The sequence below is a fragment of the Schistocerca nitens genome, chromosome 9 (assembly GCF_023898315.1).
Source record: "Schistocerca nitens isolate TAMUIC-IGC-003100 chromosome 9, iqSchNite1.1, whole genome shotgun sequence".
NCBI lineage: Eukaryota > Metazoa > Arthropoda > Insecta > Orthoptera > Acrididae > Schistocerca > Schistocerca nitens.
In genome coordinates, this window is record NC_064622.1 from 425368863 (window position 1) to 425387113 (window position 18251).

At 39.5% G+C, this 18251-nt stretch overlaps 1 protein-coding gene across 2 annotated transcripts in view; it reads right to left on the minus strand.

Moving 5' to 3' along the window:
• Positions 1-18251, minus strand: part of LOC126202975 (coronin-6) — an 85190-nt gene that overhangs the window by 11017 nt on the left and 55922 nt on the right. For both annotated transcript variants that reach the window (XM_049937118.1, XM_049937117.1), the window contains exons 7-8: positions 14881-15087; positions 11080-11349 (exon numbers count right to left, since the gene is read on the minus strand). In XM_049937118.1, the coding sequence (XP_049793075.1) occupies positions 11080-11349; positions 14881-15087 (477 nt within the window). The remainder of the gene's footprint in view (positions 1-11079; positions 11350-14880; positions 15088-18251) is intronic.

Genomic DNA, 18251 nt, shown 5'->3' on the forward strand with positions numbered 1-18251 from the left:
GGAAAATTGCAATTTTGTTAGTGGCAGGCGTGATAAGACATCTTGTGAAACATTAACAAATGCCTCCTCTGAAAACTATCTAAAACAGATAGTTAGGAACCCCAATCATGATGGAAATATATTGGATCTAACGGCAACAAACAGATCTGACCTCTTTGATGATGTCCTCACCAAAAATGGAATCGGTGTCCATGACGCTGTTTTGGCAACAATGATTACCAAAATACAAAGGACAACTAAAACAAGCAGAAAAATATATATGTTCAGTAAACTAGATAAAAAAATCAGTGGTGTCATATCAATGAGAGGCTTGAAACTTCCAACACAGGGCAAAACCATGTAGAGGAACTATGGCTCCAATATAAAAGAGTAGTTGACTATGCACTGGACAGATATGTATGCAGCAGAACAGTTCATAATGAGACAGGTCCTCCATGGTATACAGTCACCATAAAAAAAACTTCTAAAGAAACAGACTACTGCATAACAGCTATAAAACAGAGCAAAAGGCTACATAGAGATGCTGAATGAAATGTGTTGAGGTGTCAGAGAAAAGCGTGAAGCCTTCAGTGACCACTGTTGCAGAATACTGTCAAAAACCTTTTACAGAAACCAAAGAAATTCTGCTCATATATACAAGCTGTTAGCGGCACTAAAGTTAGTGTCCAGTCCCCAGCAAATGGCGCAGGAACTGAAATTGAGGGTACCAAAGCAAAAGCTGAAATGATGAACTTCATTCTCGAATGTTCCTTTACAAAGGAAAACACAGGGGAATTGCCCAAATTTAATCCTCGTACCATTGAAAAGATGAATAGAGTAAGTATTAGTGTCAGTGGTGTCAAGAAACGGCTGAAACTGTTAAAATTGAACAACGCTCCTGAGACTAACAGAATCCCTGTCAGATTCTATACTGAATTTGCAGCTGAGTTGGACCCTCTTCTAACTATAATCTATCATAAATAGTTCGAACGAAAAAAACATGCCCAGCTCTTAAAAAAAGGTACAGGTCACACTCGTCTACAAGAACGGGAGAAGTGATGCACAAAACTACCATCCAACATTCTTGACATATTCTGAGTTCAAACATAATGAGGTATCTTTAACAGAATGACCTCCTCAGTGAAAAGCTGCTAGGATTTCAAAAACAATGATCATGCGAAATCGCACGAACTGACGTACTGAATGCTTTGAATCAAAGTAATCAGGTAGATGCTATATTTATTGATTTCCGAAAAGCATTTGATTCAGTACCACACACACACACACACACACACACACACACACACACACACACACTTATTGTCAAAAGTTCCATCATATGGGGAATCAAGTGAAACTTGTGACCAGATTGAGGACTTTTTGACATGGAGGATGCAGTATATTACCTTGGATGGAGAGTCAGCATCATATGTGTTAGTAATTTCAGGTGTGCCCCAGGGAAGTTCATGTTGTATACTAATGACCTTGCAGATAATATTAATAGTAAAATCAGGCTTTTTGCGGATGGTGCAATATTCTCTAATTAAGTACTATCTGAGAGAAGCTGCATAAATATTCAGCAGATCTTGATAACATTTCAATGTGGTGCAGATATTGGCAACTTGCTCTGTTGTTGTTGTTGTTGTTGTTGTTGTGGCGGTCTTCAGTCCAGGGACTGGTTTGATGCAGCTTTGCATGCTACTCTATCCTGTGCAAGCCTCTTCATCCCTGAATAGCTACTGCAACCTACCTCCTTCAGAATCTGCTTAGTGCACTCATCTCTTGGTCTCCCTCTACAATTTTTACCCTCCATACTTCCTCCAGTACTAAATTGCTGAACCTCTGATGCCTCAGAACGTGTTCTACCAACCAATCCCTTCTTCTAGTCAAGTCGTGCCACAAATTCCTCTTCACCCCAATTCTATTCAGTACCTCCTCACTAATTACATGATCTACCCATCTAATCTTCAGCATTCTTCTGTAGCACCACATTTCAAAATCTTCTATTCTATTCTTGTCTAAACTATTTACTGTCCATGTTTCACTTCCATACACGGCTGCACTCAATACAAATAATTTCAGAAGAGAATTCCTGAACTTAAATCTATACTCTATGTTAACAAATTTCTCTAATTCAGAAACACTTTCCTTGCCATTGCCAGTCTACATTTTATATACTCTCTACTTCAATGATCATCAGTTACTTTGCTCCCCAAATACCAAAACTAACTGTCTCAATTCCGAATCTAATTCCCTCAGCGTTATCTGATTTAATTCGACTACATCCCATTATCCTTGTTCTGCTTTTGTTGATGATCTTATATCCTCCTTTCAAGACATTGCTCATCCTGTTCAACTACTCTTCCAGGTCCTTTCCTGTCCGACTGAATTACGTCATCAGCAAGCCTCAGTGTTTTTATTTCTTCTTCCTGGACCTTAATTCCTACTCCAATTTTTTCTTTTGTTTCCTTTACTGCTTGCTCAATATAAAGATTGAATAACATCGAGGAAAGGCTACTACCCTATCTCACACTCTTCCCAACCACTGCTTCCCTTTCATGCCCCTCGACTCTTATAACTGTCATCTCGTTTCTGTGAATAGCCTTTCGCTCCCTGTATTTGACCCCTGCCTTCTTCAGAGTTTGAAGGAGAGTATTACAGTCAACAGTGTAAAAAGCTTCCTCTAAGTCTACAAATGCTAGAAATGTATATGTGCCTTTCGTTAATCTATCTTCGAAAACGAGTCGTAGGGTCAGTATTGCCTCGTGTGTTCAAACATTTCTATGGAATCCAAACTGATCTTCGCCTAGGTCGGCTTCTACCAGTTTTTCCATTCGTCTGTAAAGAATTCGCGTTAGTGTTTTGCAGCTGTGACTTGTTAAACTAATAGTTTGATAATTTTCACACCTGTCATCACTTGCTTTCTTTGGGATTGGAATTATTATATTCTTCTTGAAGTCTGAGGGTATTTCACTTGTCTCATACATTTTTCTCACTAGATGGTACAATACTGCCAGGGCTGGCTCTCCCAAGGCAATTAGTACCGTATTTACTCGAATCTAAGCCGCACTTTTTTTCCGGTTTTTGTAATCCAAAAAACCGCCTGCGGCTTAGAATCGAGTGCAAAGTAAATGGAAGTTCTGAAAAATGTTGGTAGGTGCCGCCAGAACTAACTTCTGCCGTCGAATATATGTAGCGCTACACAGGCATGCTTTGCAGGCACAAAGATAAATACTAACGCCAAAACCTCTGCGCCAGTAAGTAATTTTTTTTTTAAAAAAAAAAAGGTGTAAGACGAGCTTTTTTCTCCGCCCCGAGTTTCGACCACTGCATTTTCATACATTATCCAACGAAGTAAATACAAATTCCGTGTTGTTCATCTTCGAATGTAGCAGCATTTCAATGTACTACGAAAATCCGACTGGCAGGACTATTTGGGATGTTTGTCAATATGGCCAACTCTACGTTCTGAATTTTTTCCTACCTGTGAGAAGAGATGGTTGCTAATATGAACTTTTATGAATTGCGAATCACATGCAGTATTTTCTTCAACATAAGAATAATACGGATATAAACATTTTGCCATGTATTCTTTCGTGTTTGCTGCTATCTCATTTAAATCCTGTCTACCTAATAACCTACGAAACTAGTGTGAGACAGCAGCAAATGCGGAAGAATAATCGTATCGTGTCATGTTTATATTCGTACTATTCTTATGCCTAATAGTGATACAGTCAGAAATGAAGCACGGCAACTGACTAGATTTTAAATGTAAGATGACTAATTTCTGTGCAGAATGTAATGTACAAAAGAGGCGTCTGCAAAGATTTTCAAACGGAGAAAAATTTTAGCTAAACTGTCGTTCAGAACATCTATCATACGCAGTCTATTATTTGGTTCTTGTTGATCATTATCAAAGAAAGCAGCAGTATAATTAACAACAAATAGCAATCTCTTGCCATTGTTTCGCTAATGAGACAATTCCTTTCTTTTTTTTATTGTAAGCGGCGGTAGCGTGCACGTAAGCAAGCCATGCCGCGAGCGGCGACAGGTCGTAAACACTATCAGAATGCGACAAACAATAACTGACACAGTACAATAATGCATTTTCAGCCTAGAGTGACGTAAACACCTATAACAAAGAGAACGGCACTTATAAAGATCAAAGAAAAATAAGCAACCCATTCAAACCAGACGAAGCACGCCTGACGCATAGCAATGGCTACCTGGTAAAGCTTAACTGCTAAGCTTATGACTCGAACCAAACTACTGTAGCTGTATCGTCATTTATTCTACCTAAATTGTGTCTCATATTACAATAGACCAGCGGCCTAAAACTTTTCTCTCCCCTTGAATTTCGAGTCTCAAATTTCAGGTGTGGCTGAGATTCGGGAAATTTTTTTTTCCTTGATTTCGAGTCGCATTTTTCAGGTGCGGCTTAGATTCGAGTAAATACGGTAGTCCTAATGGGATATTGTCTACTCCTGGGGCCTTGTTTTGACTTAGGTCTTTCAGTGCTCTGTGAAATGGTCACATTTTATCTTCATCTATGTCTTCTTCCATTTCTATAATATTGCCCTGAAGTACAATGCCCTTGTATAGACCCTCCATATACTCCTTCCACCTTTCTGCTTTCCCTTCTTTCCTTAGAAGTGGTTTTCCATCTGAGCTCTTAATATTGATACAAATGGTTCTCTTTTCTCCAAAGGTGTGTGATTTCACGGTAAGCAGTATCTATCTTACCCCTAGTTATATAGGCCTCTACATCCTTACATCTGTCCTGTAGCCACCCCTGCTTAACCATTTAGCATTTCCTGTCGCTCTCATTGTTGGGACATTTCTATTCCTTTTTGCCTACTTCATTTACTGAATTTTTATATTTTTTTCCTTCCATCAATTGAATTCAACATCTCTTCTATTACAAAAGGTTTTTTAATAGCCCTCCACTTTTTACCTACCTGATCCTCTGCTATTTTCACTTTTTCATCTCTCAAAGCTACCCATTCGCCTTCTTCTGTATTTCTTTCACCTGTTCTTGTCAATTGTTCCCTAATGCTCTCTCTGAAACTCTCTACAATCTCTGGCTCTTTCAGTTTATCCAGGACCCATCCCCTTAAATTCCCACCTTTCTGCAGTTTCCTCAGTTTTATTCTACAGTGCATAACCAATAGACTGTGGTCAGAGTCCACATCTGCCCCTGGAAATGTCTTACAATTTAAAACTTTGTTCCTAAATCTGTCTTACCATTACATAATCTATCTGAAACCGTCCAGTGTCTCCAGGTCTCTTCCACATACAGAACCTTCTTTCATGATTCTTAAACCAAGTGTTGGTTATGATTAAGTTACACTCTGTGCAAAATTCTACCAGGCGGCTTCCTCTTTCATTCCTTACCCCCATTCCATATTCACCTACTAATTTTCCTTTTCTTCCTTTTCCTACTATTGAATTCCAGTCCCCTGTCACTATTAAATTTTCGTCTCTCTTCACTATCTCAATAATTTCTTTTATCTCATCATACATTTCTTCAATCTCTTTGTCCTCTGCGGAGCTAGTTGGCTTATAAACTTGTACTACTGTTGTAGACGTGGGCTTCATGTCTATCTTTGCTACAATAATGCGTTCACTATGCCGTTCGTAGTAGCTTACCTGCACTTCTATTTTTTTATTCATTATGGAACCTACTCCTGCATTACCCCTATTTGATTTTGTATTCACCTGACCAGAAGTCTTGCTCCTCCTGCCACCAAACTTCACTAATTCCCACTATATCTAGCTTTCACCTATCCATTTCCCTTTTTAATTTCTAACCTACCCACCCACTTAAGGGATCTGACATTCCACGCCCCGATCCGTAACGTCAATTTTCTTTCTCCTGATAATGTCCTCCACCCGGAGATCCAAATGGGGGACTATTTTACCTCCGGAATATTTTACCTAAAAGGAGGCCATCATCATTTAACCATACAGTAAAAGCCGCATGCCCTTGGGAAAAATTACAGCTGTAGTTTCCCCTTGCTTTAGCCATTCACAATATCAGTACAGCATGGCCGTTTTGGTTGATGTTACAAAGCCAGATCAGACAATCATCTAGAATGTTGCCCCTGCAAGTAGTGAAAAGGCTGCTGCCCCTCTTCAGGAACCACACATTTATCTGGCCTCTCAACAGATATCCCTCCGTTGTGGTTGCACCAACTGTACAGCTATCTGTATCACTGATAAAAGTACTTAGTTGTGGCGATGGTGCAGTTCAGAAGTTATTTGTCGGGGGAGTGAAAGTTATTGCAAATGCTACAGAATGTGCGCAAGCAATTATGAGTGTAATACAGAAACTTGAAATTCAGTACGGAAATGTAGTTTCTACAACTCCAGATTCAGCCCGTTATATGGACAAGTGTATAAATCCAGTTAGGGCTTTAGTTTCAGAAGGGTTGTACACACACAATGCTGGGCTCATAAATTAAATTTGGTTGGCAATGTGTGGTCTGTGGAACTTTGTAATTTGAACCATTGTGTTTTGCAGACGAAACACATCTTCCTTAATACCAGAAAGAGAAAGCATGCATACATTCTTAGCTCAGAAATATGTAGGTGTACCCACAAAAGCTAAACTTTTCCCTATTCCTGTCATCACCAGGTGGAACTCGGGGTTGGAAGTGTCGAGTACCTTGGAGAATATCTCTGTGATATAGTAGAATTTGTTGAAACTGTTGAAGATGAGAGTGCAGCTGTCAATTATTTTAAAGCTTTCACTTCTGCTGAAGCAAAAAAAAATTAAATGCCTAGCTATTTTTCTTGTTGAACACTGCTCAAAATGTTGCAATTTGCTGCTGACATTAGTGGGCACCAAGATACCATTAATTCATCTTCTGTAGTCTAAGCTTGGTTACCTTGCAAAGAGATTTAAGCTACTAGAGGATGCATTTTTTTCTGAGACAACCTCAGAAAAACTTCTTAAACTGCCAGAGAATATGCAAGTACAGTTAACATCACTCTTCCAGTCTGTACGTAGAGCAAGTCTTACAAAACTGAACCACTTAATGGAGTGTGATACAGGAAAAATTGTCATTACTTCTATAGGTAAATTGTTTGATCCGAGAAACATAATAAAAGGCAATTTAGACAGTGCTGAAATCTCTTAGCTGATAAAGAAAATTCCCATTCTACAAGAACTTCCAACGTCAGAATTTCTTGTACCATACACATTGTTTAGGGATTTAGTAGCTAGTTCTTGTAGAGAAGGTAAAGATGTTGTGATTGGTATTCTTCTTTCCCTGAAAGCAGGACTTTTTGTGGAAGCTGCAGTGAAGGCTTTGTGGATCCCAGTCAGTAATGTTGATAGTGAGAGATCATTTTCTAGATATTGCAATATAATGTATGACAGGAGAACAGCTCTGACTCCCAGTAATATGAAAGTCATGGTATCCTTATATTTCTCCGACTGACTTGTGTGTTGTGTACATAGGCTAGGACAGGATAAATGTTTTCCAAACTTTCATGATTTGGTATTTGTGTTTTAATAAGAGCCAGCCGCTGGTGGCCGAGCAGTTCTAGGCGCATCAGTCTGGAACCGCGCGACCGCTACGGTCGCAGGTTCGAATCCTGCCTCGGGCATGGACGTGTGTGATGTTCTTAGGTTAGTTAGGTTTAAGTAGTTCTAAGTTCTAGGGGACTGATTACCTGAGATGTTAAGTCCCATAGTGCTCAGAGCCATTTGAATCATTTTTAATAAGATTTATAATTTTTATGCTTTTTCAATTTACGTAAAATAAAAGATTTTTCACTGCAAATGTGCCATAAATGTATTTCCTTTACCTTTTACTGCTGAAAAGTGGAAATAAAATTTAGCGAAATTATTGACGAAATGGAAAAAAACTTGCGAAAAATACACCAAAATAACTTTTTAAAAATGACGAAATGGGGCAAAAATTTTCACCACAAACAGGTGCCTCTAGTCATAAGCCATCTCATTTCAACATCAAAGTTATTAACCATGTTTCACTTCACTACATTCAAGTCCAGTTGTTTCTGGAGCAGGATTTCTTATCCCAAGTTGCTACAATAATGGGAAGAACTAAGGGAATAAAATATCAAAACTAATATTAAGATGGAACAGCATTCTGCCTCCACAAATCTGTGATTCAGTATTGAAGCATGTAACTAGATTAAACTCATAATCTTAATTCAGCCTGAATCATTATACATCACTCCTCCTCCAGGCAGAAGGATTGAAAAGGAAGAAAGACAGACAAAGGAAAAGGACTGGCAAGGTTTAAGAAATGGGGAGAATCACAGAAACAACACCCAGAAATGGTGGTCAGGGATAACAAATGATTTAACCCTGACCCAGTGTATAGATGACTTTTCATGATTCTCTCTATTTTCTAAACCTAGTCAGTCCTTTTCCTTTGTCCCTCTCTTCCATCCACTTCAACACTTCTGCCAGAACAGGGAGCCGCTTGGGTCAAACCTTGGATATTTCTTTAACCTTCATATGATTTTGCTCCTGCTGCTGCTTCCCGAGTAGATTTTTTATCTATCCAATATATTTTCAAAACCTGTTTATTGTTGTTGATTTATTCACCAAGTATAATGTTAGTTTTTGAGGACTTTAATGCATAAATGAAAACTGAAGAAACTTATAAATCAGCCACTACCAATTCCAACTTACATGAAGAAAGTTGCAATAACGTGGTTGACTTGGAATGGCAAATGATCTCACATTATAAAGCTGAAAATTTTAGCATAACTACATTCACTTGAAGCAATATGAATATCATCCAAATTAACAATAGTAAATCAAACTGACCATGTGGCTATTCCATACAGAATGGAATATGTATGAGTATCTTGGGGAGCAGATTGTAACACAGACCATATGTTGAGTATATTAGGAATGGGGAAAAAATCATAAAAATACTTTTGAAACTACTAGGTACAACTTGGGAACTCTGACAAATGTAGGAAAAATAAGTCAGAATCAAAGCAAAAACTAGGTAAATATGGCTATGAAGTCTTTTGTGAAAGAGTCCTGCAATGAAAAGTTCTGGATTAATTTGTTGTGTCAAGTTTTGGAGGGAGACCACTCCTACAAGTGAGTGCACAAATTACAATACCTATGGGCACTTTTCACTGACAACTCATTACATGAAGCACAGATCAATGCCAGAATACAAGCAGCTAACCGATCTTACCATGGCCTAGCACAAAGGCTTCGGTCCAGATCTCTCTCCAGACAATTCAAGATTCGACTATACAAAATCCTGATCCAGCCTATTGTTCTATATGGCTGTGAGACAGAGTATCCGGAAACAGGACTTCCATAAGCGCTCCTCGTTTTTGAGAGAAAAGTGCTTCAGAAGATCTTCGGTCTGGTTCTGGATGCAGACACAGGGGAACAGACGATCAGGCACAACCAAGAGGTTGAGGAACTATACCAGCAGCCCAACATAGCAGGAACTATCAAAGCGAAACGAATGCAGTGGGCCGGCTATGTGGCCTGGATGGAAGATCACATATGGTCTATGAAGCTCCTGGATTTCACACCTACAGGAAAGAGACCACCAGGGAGACACAAGAAGCATTGGAGGGATGGCCCCCATGAAGACTTAAATCAAGAATAAATAAATGTGGACAGATGATAGATAGCAGCAATGGACAGAATACAATGGAGGAGGAAACTTGTAGCAGCATGCGGTCCACTGAGCGATCATGTAGAAGTAGAAGTAGAAGTAGAAGTAGAAGAAGTAGTTCAGATAAAATCCCAAGCTTTCGATGACCGAGGCAGTCATCAAAAGATTGTGATCTTATCCACATTTGAGACAGAGTTAGCCAAGAACTTTTTATCCAAAAACTAGACCCGCTCATAATGAACAACAGTAAGAGAAAAAAAGTAGACACACAGTAATCAGAAAATGATATCCAAAAGACAGTAATCACAAGGTGATGTTCAAAATAATGGGTGAAAGAATACCTCAATGTTTGATTCAACCAACAATTACAGAAAATGTTCTGGACAGAGGACATCCAAAGGAGAAACATGGGTTAAAGAAAGGGGGAATATATAGGGATGATGTAACTTACCAAACGAAAGTGTTGGTATGTTGATAAGAGCCACAAACGAACATACACACAAAATTCAAGCTTTCGCAAACCACGGTTGCTTCATCAGGAAAGAGGGAAGGAGAGGGAAAGACGACAGGATGTGGGTCTTAAGGGAGAGGGTAAGGAGTCATTCCAATCCCGGGAGCGGAAAGACTTACCTTGGGGGGAAAAAGGACGAAAAAGGACAGGTACACACACACACACACACACACACACACACACACACACACATATCCATCTGCACATTTACAGAGGGAAGCATTCCACGTGGGAAAAATATATCTAAAAACAAAGATGATGTAACTTACCAAACGAAAGCGTTGGCATGTTGATAGACACACAAACACACACACAAAATTCAAGCTTTCGCAACCAACGGTTGCTTCGTCATGAAAGAGGGAAGGAGAGGGAAAGACGTAAGGATGTGGGTTTTGAGGGAGAGGGTAAGGAGTCATTCCAATCCCGGGAGTGGAAAGACTTACCTTAGGGGGGAAAAAGGAAAGGGAATACACTCGCGCGCACACACACACACACACACACACACACACACACACACACACACACACACACACACACACATCCATCCGCACATATACAGACACAAGCAGACACACCTTTTTGTCTTTCCCTCTCCTTCCCTCTTTCCTGACGAAGCAACCGTTGGTTGAATTTTGTGTGTGTGTGTGTGTGTGTGTGTGTGTGTGTCAACATGCCAACGCTTTCGTTTGGTAAGTTACATCATCTTTGTTATATATATGTATAAATCAGAAAACCTACCAAAAATGAACCCTATAATGGGAGAAAAAGGGAATATTATAACAGTATGGTAAATGAAGTAAAAAACGATATCAAGTATTAGCAGACCAGTTATGTTCAACAAGACCTTAACATAGCTGCCAGTGAAGTCACCAAAAGAGAACATTTTATAAAGAGCCTTCCCCACATATTCACCCGCCTTACCACTTTAGTCTGCTGCTACATCAGTTATATACTTACTGAAAGTGAGGCTCCAGATCCTCCACCTCCAGCACTGCTTCCTCCTGAACTGGCAGATGATGCACCACGTCCACCCTTTGGGGGCATCTTGTCCAATACATTTGGTTTACGGCTAACCTTCAAGTCAGATTTCTGAGCAGCTGGTTGGTATCCATCTCTTAAAGAAATAAGTATCGGCTCTGCATCTTGCCCATTTATCCATTCTTCTGCTGACAATGCCGCTGTGTCACCAGCAGTGTCAGGGTAGAGATCTTCTTGAAACAGCTCTGACTGTGAAACAAACACTTTGTTTAACTACAGAGTGGAGAGAGAGAGAGAGAGAGAGAGAGAGAGAGAGAGAAAGGCTATTACAAATCATACCACCGTTAACACTTACAGCAGAAATTGAAATAGCTACATATCAATAAATATGCAACTACACTGTTTTATTTTATTTTATTTTTATTTTTTACTGTTCTACACTTCTGGTTTGTTGCTATTGTTGGATATTTTAGTAAAAGCCAGATTCTCTGACAAAGTCTGTTAAATTTTGCAAGCTGAACCTGACAGACTACAGATGCAACTTATTTATGTGTTTTATTAGGCATACCTGCCAATGTGATGCCTGCCTGATATTGCTCATAAAAAGCCATAATGCCATGCAATTCTACATTGCATGAGAAATCTGTAGGAATTTTAAATACTGAGAACTTTACACATAAGTTTGGAAAGTTTTAATGCCATTTATACAATGAATTGTGTTTATAAAAACTTTCATTTCATCATCCATGAATAATAATTTCTCTGTAGACTAACAGTACCTATTCTTAAGTTAATTTAAAGACTTCTGAAGTTAATTTACGCACTTCAAGAATAACCACCATTCTCTCCATCAAGAAACGCCTTGGATAGTAAATCAGTTATCTATTCTATAAATAATGCATTCATAAATTTATAAGGAAAGGCGTGACATGCAATTTTGTTAGACATTTAGTCAATGTAAAAACTGTAAAACTGCAAGACATTGTTGCTGAAGAAAAATCTTCCAACGTGACATAACAAACACTTTTCTGGACCCAAGAGTAGCATTTTATATTTATTCTCTAGACTGTAAAAAAAAAACTGTTATTGAAGACATTTGACTGAACAAAAAGGAAGGAAAATTAGGATTAAAACCTCAATGTTCTTAAAAGTGAGTCACTAGATCAGATTTCATAAGCATGGGGCAGCAAACTGTCCAAAATCTTTTTGAAGTAACCATATTTGTGTGAAATGATTTTACAGAAATAATGGGAAAACACAAGTCTAGATGGCAAGACACAAACTGGAAAGATGTTCCTCTCAAATTTAAGTCCAGAATTTTGTTCGTTGCATCATCTGCCTTTGCAACAAAATACAATATCCGATTTGTACTGGGTCATGGTTTGCTGTCAAGTGAGCCTCCTCCTAAATTACACAGTAGTGTTTGGAATACAAACATGTCACAATAGTTCTGCTCCTACAAATAATGCTGTCAAGACCTTTTCCATTACACCATCTCTTATTCAGAACAACAGTTTTATAATAATATCACTATCATGCATTTCTTTATTTCATAAAGGAAAAAAATCTGATCAAAGACTATTGTGAATACTACAATTTTACTTCTGATACACTTAAGTTTGATGGTAAAACGATTAAACAGCAGTTAATAACTACAGTTGATTTCTTAACAAACCAATTATTCAAACTCAGGGATTATTTTAAGCAGAACTTTTAATTAGGTGTTACATCAGCATTAAAAACTGTTAGCACACACAGTATACTTGTCTTAATGTATCAAATAATATACAATTATGTACACTGTATGTACTTGTATGGTACAGCAGAAAGTGTTGGTCATTACAAGTGCACTGAGCACTTGGAATTTTTAATATCACTTTATTTCAATTATTGTCCTCCTCACTGGGCAAACATGAGCAATAAACATGCTGGTTTGTTACAAAACTGAAGACTGTTTTAATCACGCAAATTAAAATCTTTTATATTCATAAAGTTACAAGCTTACTTTTGCTGAGATTTATAACTGGCGTCATCCACTCCTACACTCTACTACGCAATAGTTTTAATTTAAAAGTTTTGTATTAACTATTACTACTACATATCGAAAAACAAAGATGATGTGACTTACCAAACGAAAGTGCTGGCAGGTCGATAGACACACAAACAAACACAAACATACACACAAAATTCAAGCTTTCGCAACAAATGGTTGCTTCATCAGGAAAGAGGGGGAAAGACGAAAGGATGTGGGTTTTAAGGGAGAGGGTAAGGAGTCATTCAAATCCCGGGAGCGGAAAGACTTACCTTAAGGGGAAAAAAGGACATGTGTATATACACACACACACACACACACACACACACACACACACACACACACACACACACACACAGACACAAGCAGACATTTGTAAAGGCAAAGAGTTGGGGCAGAGATGTCAGTCGAGGCGGAAGTACAGAGGCAAAGATGTTGTTGAAAGACAGGTGAGGTATGAGCGGCGGCAAATTGAAATTAGCGGAGATTGAGGCCTTGCGGATAACGAGAAGAGAGGATATACTGAAGGGCAAGTTCCCATCTCCGGAGTTCTGACAGGCTGGTGTTAGTGGGAAGTATCCAGATAACCCGGATGGTGTAACACAGTGCCAAGATGTGCTGGCCGTGCACCAAGGCATGTTTAGCCACAGGGTGATCCTCATTACCAACAAACACTGTCTGCCTGTGTCCATTCATGCGAATGGACAGTTTGTTGCTGGTCATTCCCACATAGAAAGCTTCACAGTGTAGGCAGGTCAGTTGGTAAATCACGTGGGTGCTTTCACACGTGGCTCTGCCTTTGATCGTGTACACCTTCCGGGTTACAGGACTGGCGTAGGAGGTGGTGGTGGTGGGAGGGTGCATGGGACAGGTTTTACACCGGGGGCGGTTACAAGGGTAGGAGCCAGAGGGTAGGGAAGGTGGTTTGGGGATTTTATAGGGATGAACTAAGAGGTTACGAAGGTTAGGTGGACGGCGGAAAGAATCTTGGTGGAGTGGGGAGGATTTCATGAAGGATGGATCTCATTTCAGGGCAGGATTTGAGGAAGTCGTATCCCTGCTGGAGAGCCGCCGTTCAACCTCACCTGTCTTTCAACAACATCTTTGCCTCTGTACTTCCGCCTCGACTGACATCTCTGCCCAAACCCTTTGCCTTTACAAATGTCTGCTTGCGTCTGTGTATGTGCGGATGGATATGTGTGTGTGTGTGTGTGTGTGTGTGTGTGTGTGTGTGTGTGTGTGTGCGCGCGCGCGAGAGAGAGTGTATACCTGTCCTTTTTTCCCCCTAAGGTAAGTCTTTCCGCTCCCGGGATTGGAATGACTCCTTACCCTCTCCCTTAAAACCCACATCCTTTCGTCTTTCCCTCTCCTTCCCTCTTTCCTGATGAAGCAACCGTTTGTTGCGAAAGCTTGAATTTTGTGTGTATGTTTGTGTGTCTATCAACCTGCCAGCACTTTCGTTTGGTAAGTCACATCATCTTTGTTTTTAGATATATTTTTCCCACGTGGAATGTTTCCCTCTATATTCCTATTACTACTACAGATACATATGAAGAACAAATATGACAAAGAAGCACACCATAGCAGGCTTAGCCCCTTATAATTATTTAAACAGCTCCTTTTTTATTCTGAGTCTCTGTTTTTCATACAAATTAGAAGTTCTGATAGGAAATAACACACAAAATTAAATTTTAGGATGATCTTCCAGTTGCTACTATCTAGTAGTTAGATAAAGACACACTCATTACCTTGCGTGGAACTGTCATTGTGATAACTTGGCAAAGACCAGAGTTATTTAGCCGGTAGAACCTTGTTATTTCACAAGAGTTAACATCACATCCCCTCTTAGGCATCATTCCAATGCCTCTCTGTGGATCTGGTGTCTGGAATGTGTTTATATAGTGCACAAATGGAGGTTCAGCTGTTATCTCAAAATATCTTATTACACTATCCCCCTGTAAACAGAAAAGACAGCTAATAAACAAATATCCAGAAAACAAATAAAACATTTGAGGGATACAAAAACCACAGCTGAGAATCAAGTGCCAGTTTATACAATACAGACTGTCTACAGCAACTAATGGAATGTCTGAATTACTTTTTGAAACATCAAACAATGTTATCCTTGTGGAAACAAACTTTTGTTAACTACAATATACACCATAAAACATAATGCACTTTTTCTAATTGGTAACAACACAATGGTAATCAATGTCACTCTCGCAGAATAGCTGTACGACTCAAAGAGGTGTAAATAAATTGTAGAATACCTTTTCTAAGTCACCAATCTTTTGACTGACTTGAAATTGCTTTCCACTTCTTCCCAACTTGTGCTAACCTCTACACAACATCCTCTATAATCTGTTTTGCATACTCTAATTTTGCTCTGCAACCCTATTATTTTTCCCTTCTACTGGAACACCCAGTGTCAAACCCACTAATCCTGTATGTAATTGCAGATGCTCTACTAACTTGTTGCTCCCCTTGGTATACGTCTTTCATATGCTTCAATTATTATCTATTCTTTTTAGTAATTGTTCACTGTGTACTTTAGTTCCCACTTAATTTTTAACATTCTTTGATACCACTAGTATTATCTTATCTGGATTTCCAGTGGTCTACATCTCACTTCCTGCATCACTGTGCTCCAGATGTACACTTTCAAAAAATTCTTCCCCATTCTCACATTGATATCTAATACCACCTACCACATGAAACATGGACCTTGCCGTTGGTGGGGAGGCTTGTGTGCCTCAGCGATACAGATGGCCGTACCGTGGGTGCAACACCAGCGGAGGGGTATCTGTTGAGAGGCCAGACAAACGTGTGGTTCCTGAAGAGGAGCAGCAGCCTTTTCAGTAGTTACAGGGCCAACAGTCTGGATGATTGACTTATCTGGCCTTGTAACATTAACCAAAACGGCCTTGCTGTGCTGGTACTGCGAACGGCTGAAAGCAAGGGGAAACTACAGCCGTAATTTTTCCCTAGGGCATGCAGCTTTACTGTATGGTTAAATGATGATGGCGTCCTCTTGGGTAAAATATTCTGGAGGTAAAATAGTCCCCCATTCGGATTTCCGGGTGGGGACTACTCAAGAGGACATCGTTATCACGAAAAAGAAAACTGGCGTTCTGCGGATCGGAGCGTGGAATGTCAGATCCCTTAATCGGGCAGGTAGGTTAGAAAACTGAAAAAGGGAAATGGATAGGTTAAGGTTAGATATAGTGGGAATTAGTGAAGTTCGGTGGCAGGAGGAACAAGACTTCTGGTCACGTGAATACAGGGTTATAAATACAAAATCAAATAGGGGTAATGCAGGAGTATGTTTAATAATGAATAAAATAAATAAATACATAATAGGAGCGCGGGTAAGCTACTAAAAACAGCATAGTGATCGCATTATTGTGGCCAAGATAGACACGAAGCCCACACCTACTACAGTAGTACAAGTTTATATGCCAACCAGCTCTGCAGATGATGAAGAAATTGATGAAATGTATGATGAGATAAAAGAAATTATTCAGGTAGAGAAGGGAGACGAAAATATAATAGTTATGGGTGTGTGGAATTCGAGAGTAGGAAAAGGGAGAGAAGGAAACATAGTAGGTGAATATGGATTGGGGGAAAGAAATGAAAGAGGAAGCCGCCTGGTAGAATTTTGCACAGAGCATAACTTAATCATAGCTAACACTTGGTTCAAGAATCATAAAAGAAGGTTGTATACATGGAAGAATCCTGGAGATACTAGAAGGTATCAGATAGATTATATAATGGTCAAACAGAGATTTAGGAACCAGGTTTTAAATTTTAAGACATTTCCAGGGGCGGATGTGGACTCTGACCACAATCTATTGGTTATGAACTGTAGAGTAAAACTGAGGAAGCTGCAAAAAGGTGGGAATTTAAGGAGATGGGACCTGGATAAACTGACTAAACCAGAGGTTGTACAGAGTTTCAGGGAGAGCATAAGGGAACAATTGTCACAAATGGGGGAAAGAAATACAGTAGAAGAAGAATGGGTAGCTCTGAGGGATGAAGTACTGAAGGCAGCAGAGGATCAAGTAGGTAAAAAGACGAGGGCTAGTAGAAATCCTTGGGTAACAGAAGAAATATTGAATTTAATTGATGAAAGGAGAAAATATAAAAACACAGTAAGTGAAGCAGGCAAAAAGGAATACAAACGTCTCAAAAATGAGATCGACAGGAAGTGCAAAATGGCTAAGCAGGGATGGCTAGAGGACAAATGTAAGGATGTAGAGGCTTGTCTCACTAGGGGTAAGACAGATACTGCCTACAGGAAAATTAAAGATACCTTTGGAGAAAAGAGAGCCACTTGTATGAATATCAAGAGCTCAGATGGAAACCCAGTTCAAAGCAAAGAAGGGAAAGCAGGGAAGTGGAAGGAGTATATAGAGGGTCTATACAAGGGCGATGTACTTGAGGACAATATTCTGGAAATGGAAGGGAATGTAGATGAAGATGAAATGGGAAATACGATACTGCGTGAAGAGTTTGACAGAGCACTGAAAGACCTGAGTCGAAACAAGGCCCCGGGAGTAGACAACATTCCATTGGAACTACTGACAGCCTTGGGAGAGCCAGTCCTGACAAAACTCTACCATCTGTTGAGCAAGATGTATGAGACAGGTGAAATACCCTCAGACTTCAAGAAGAATATAATAATTCCAATCCCAAAGAAAGCAGGTGTTGACAGACGTGAAAATTACCGAACTATCAGTTTAATAAGTCACTGCTGCAAAATACTAACGCGAATTCTTTACAGACGAATGGAAAAACTGGTAGAAGCCGACCTCGGGGAAGATCAGTTTGGATTCCGTAGAAATATTGGAACACGTGAAGCAATACTGACCTTACAACTTATCTTAGAAGAAAGATTAAGGTAAGGCAAGCCTACGTTTCTAGCATTTGTAGACTTAGAGAAAGCTTTTGACAATGTTGACTGGAATACTCTCTTTCAAATTCTAAAGATGGCAGGGGTAAAATACAGGAAGCGAAAGGCTATTTACAATTTGTAAAGAAACCGGATGGCAGTTATAAGAGTTGAGGGGCATGAAAGGGAAGCAGTGGTTGGGAAGGGAGTGTTACAGGGTTGTAGCCT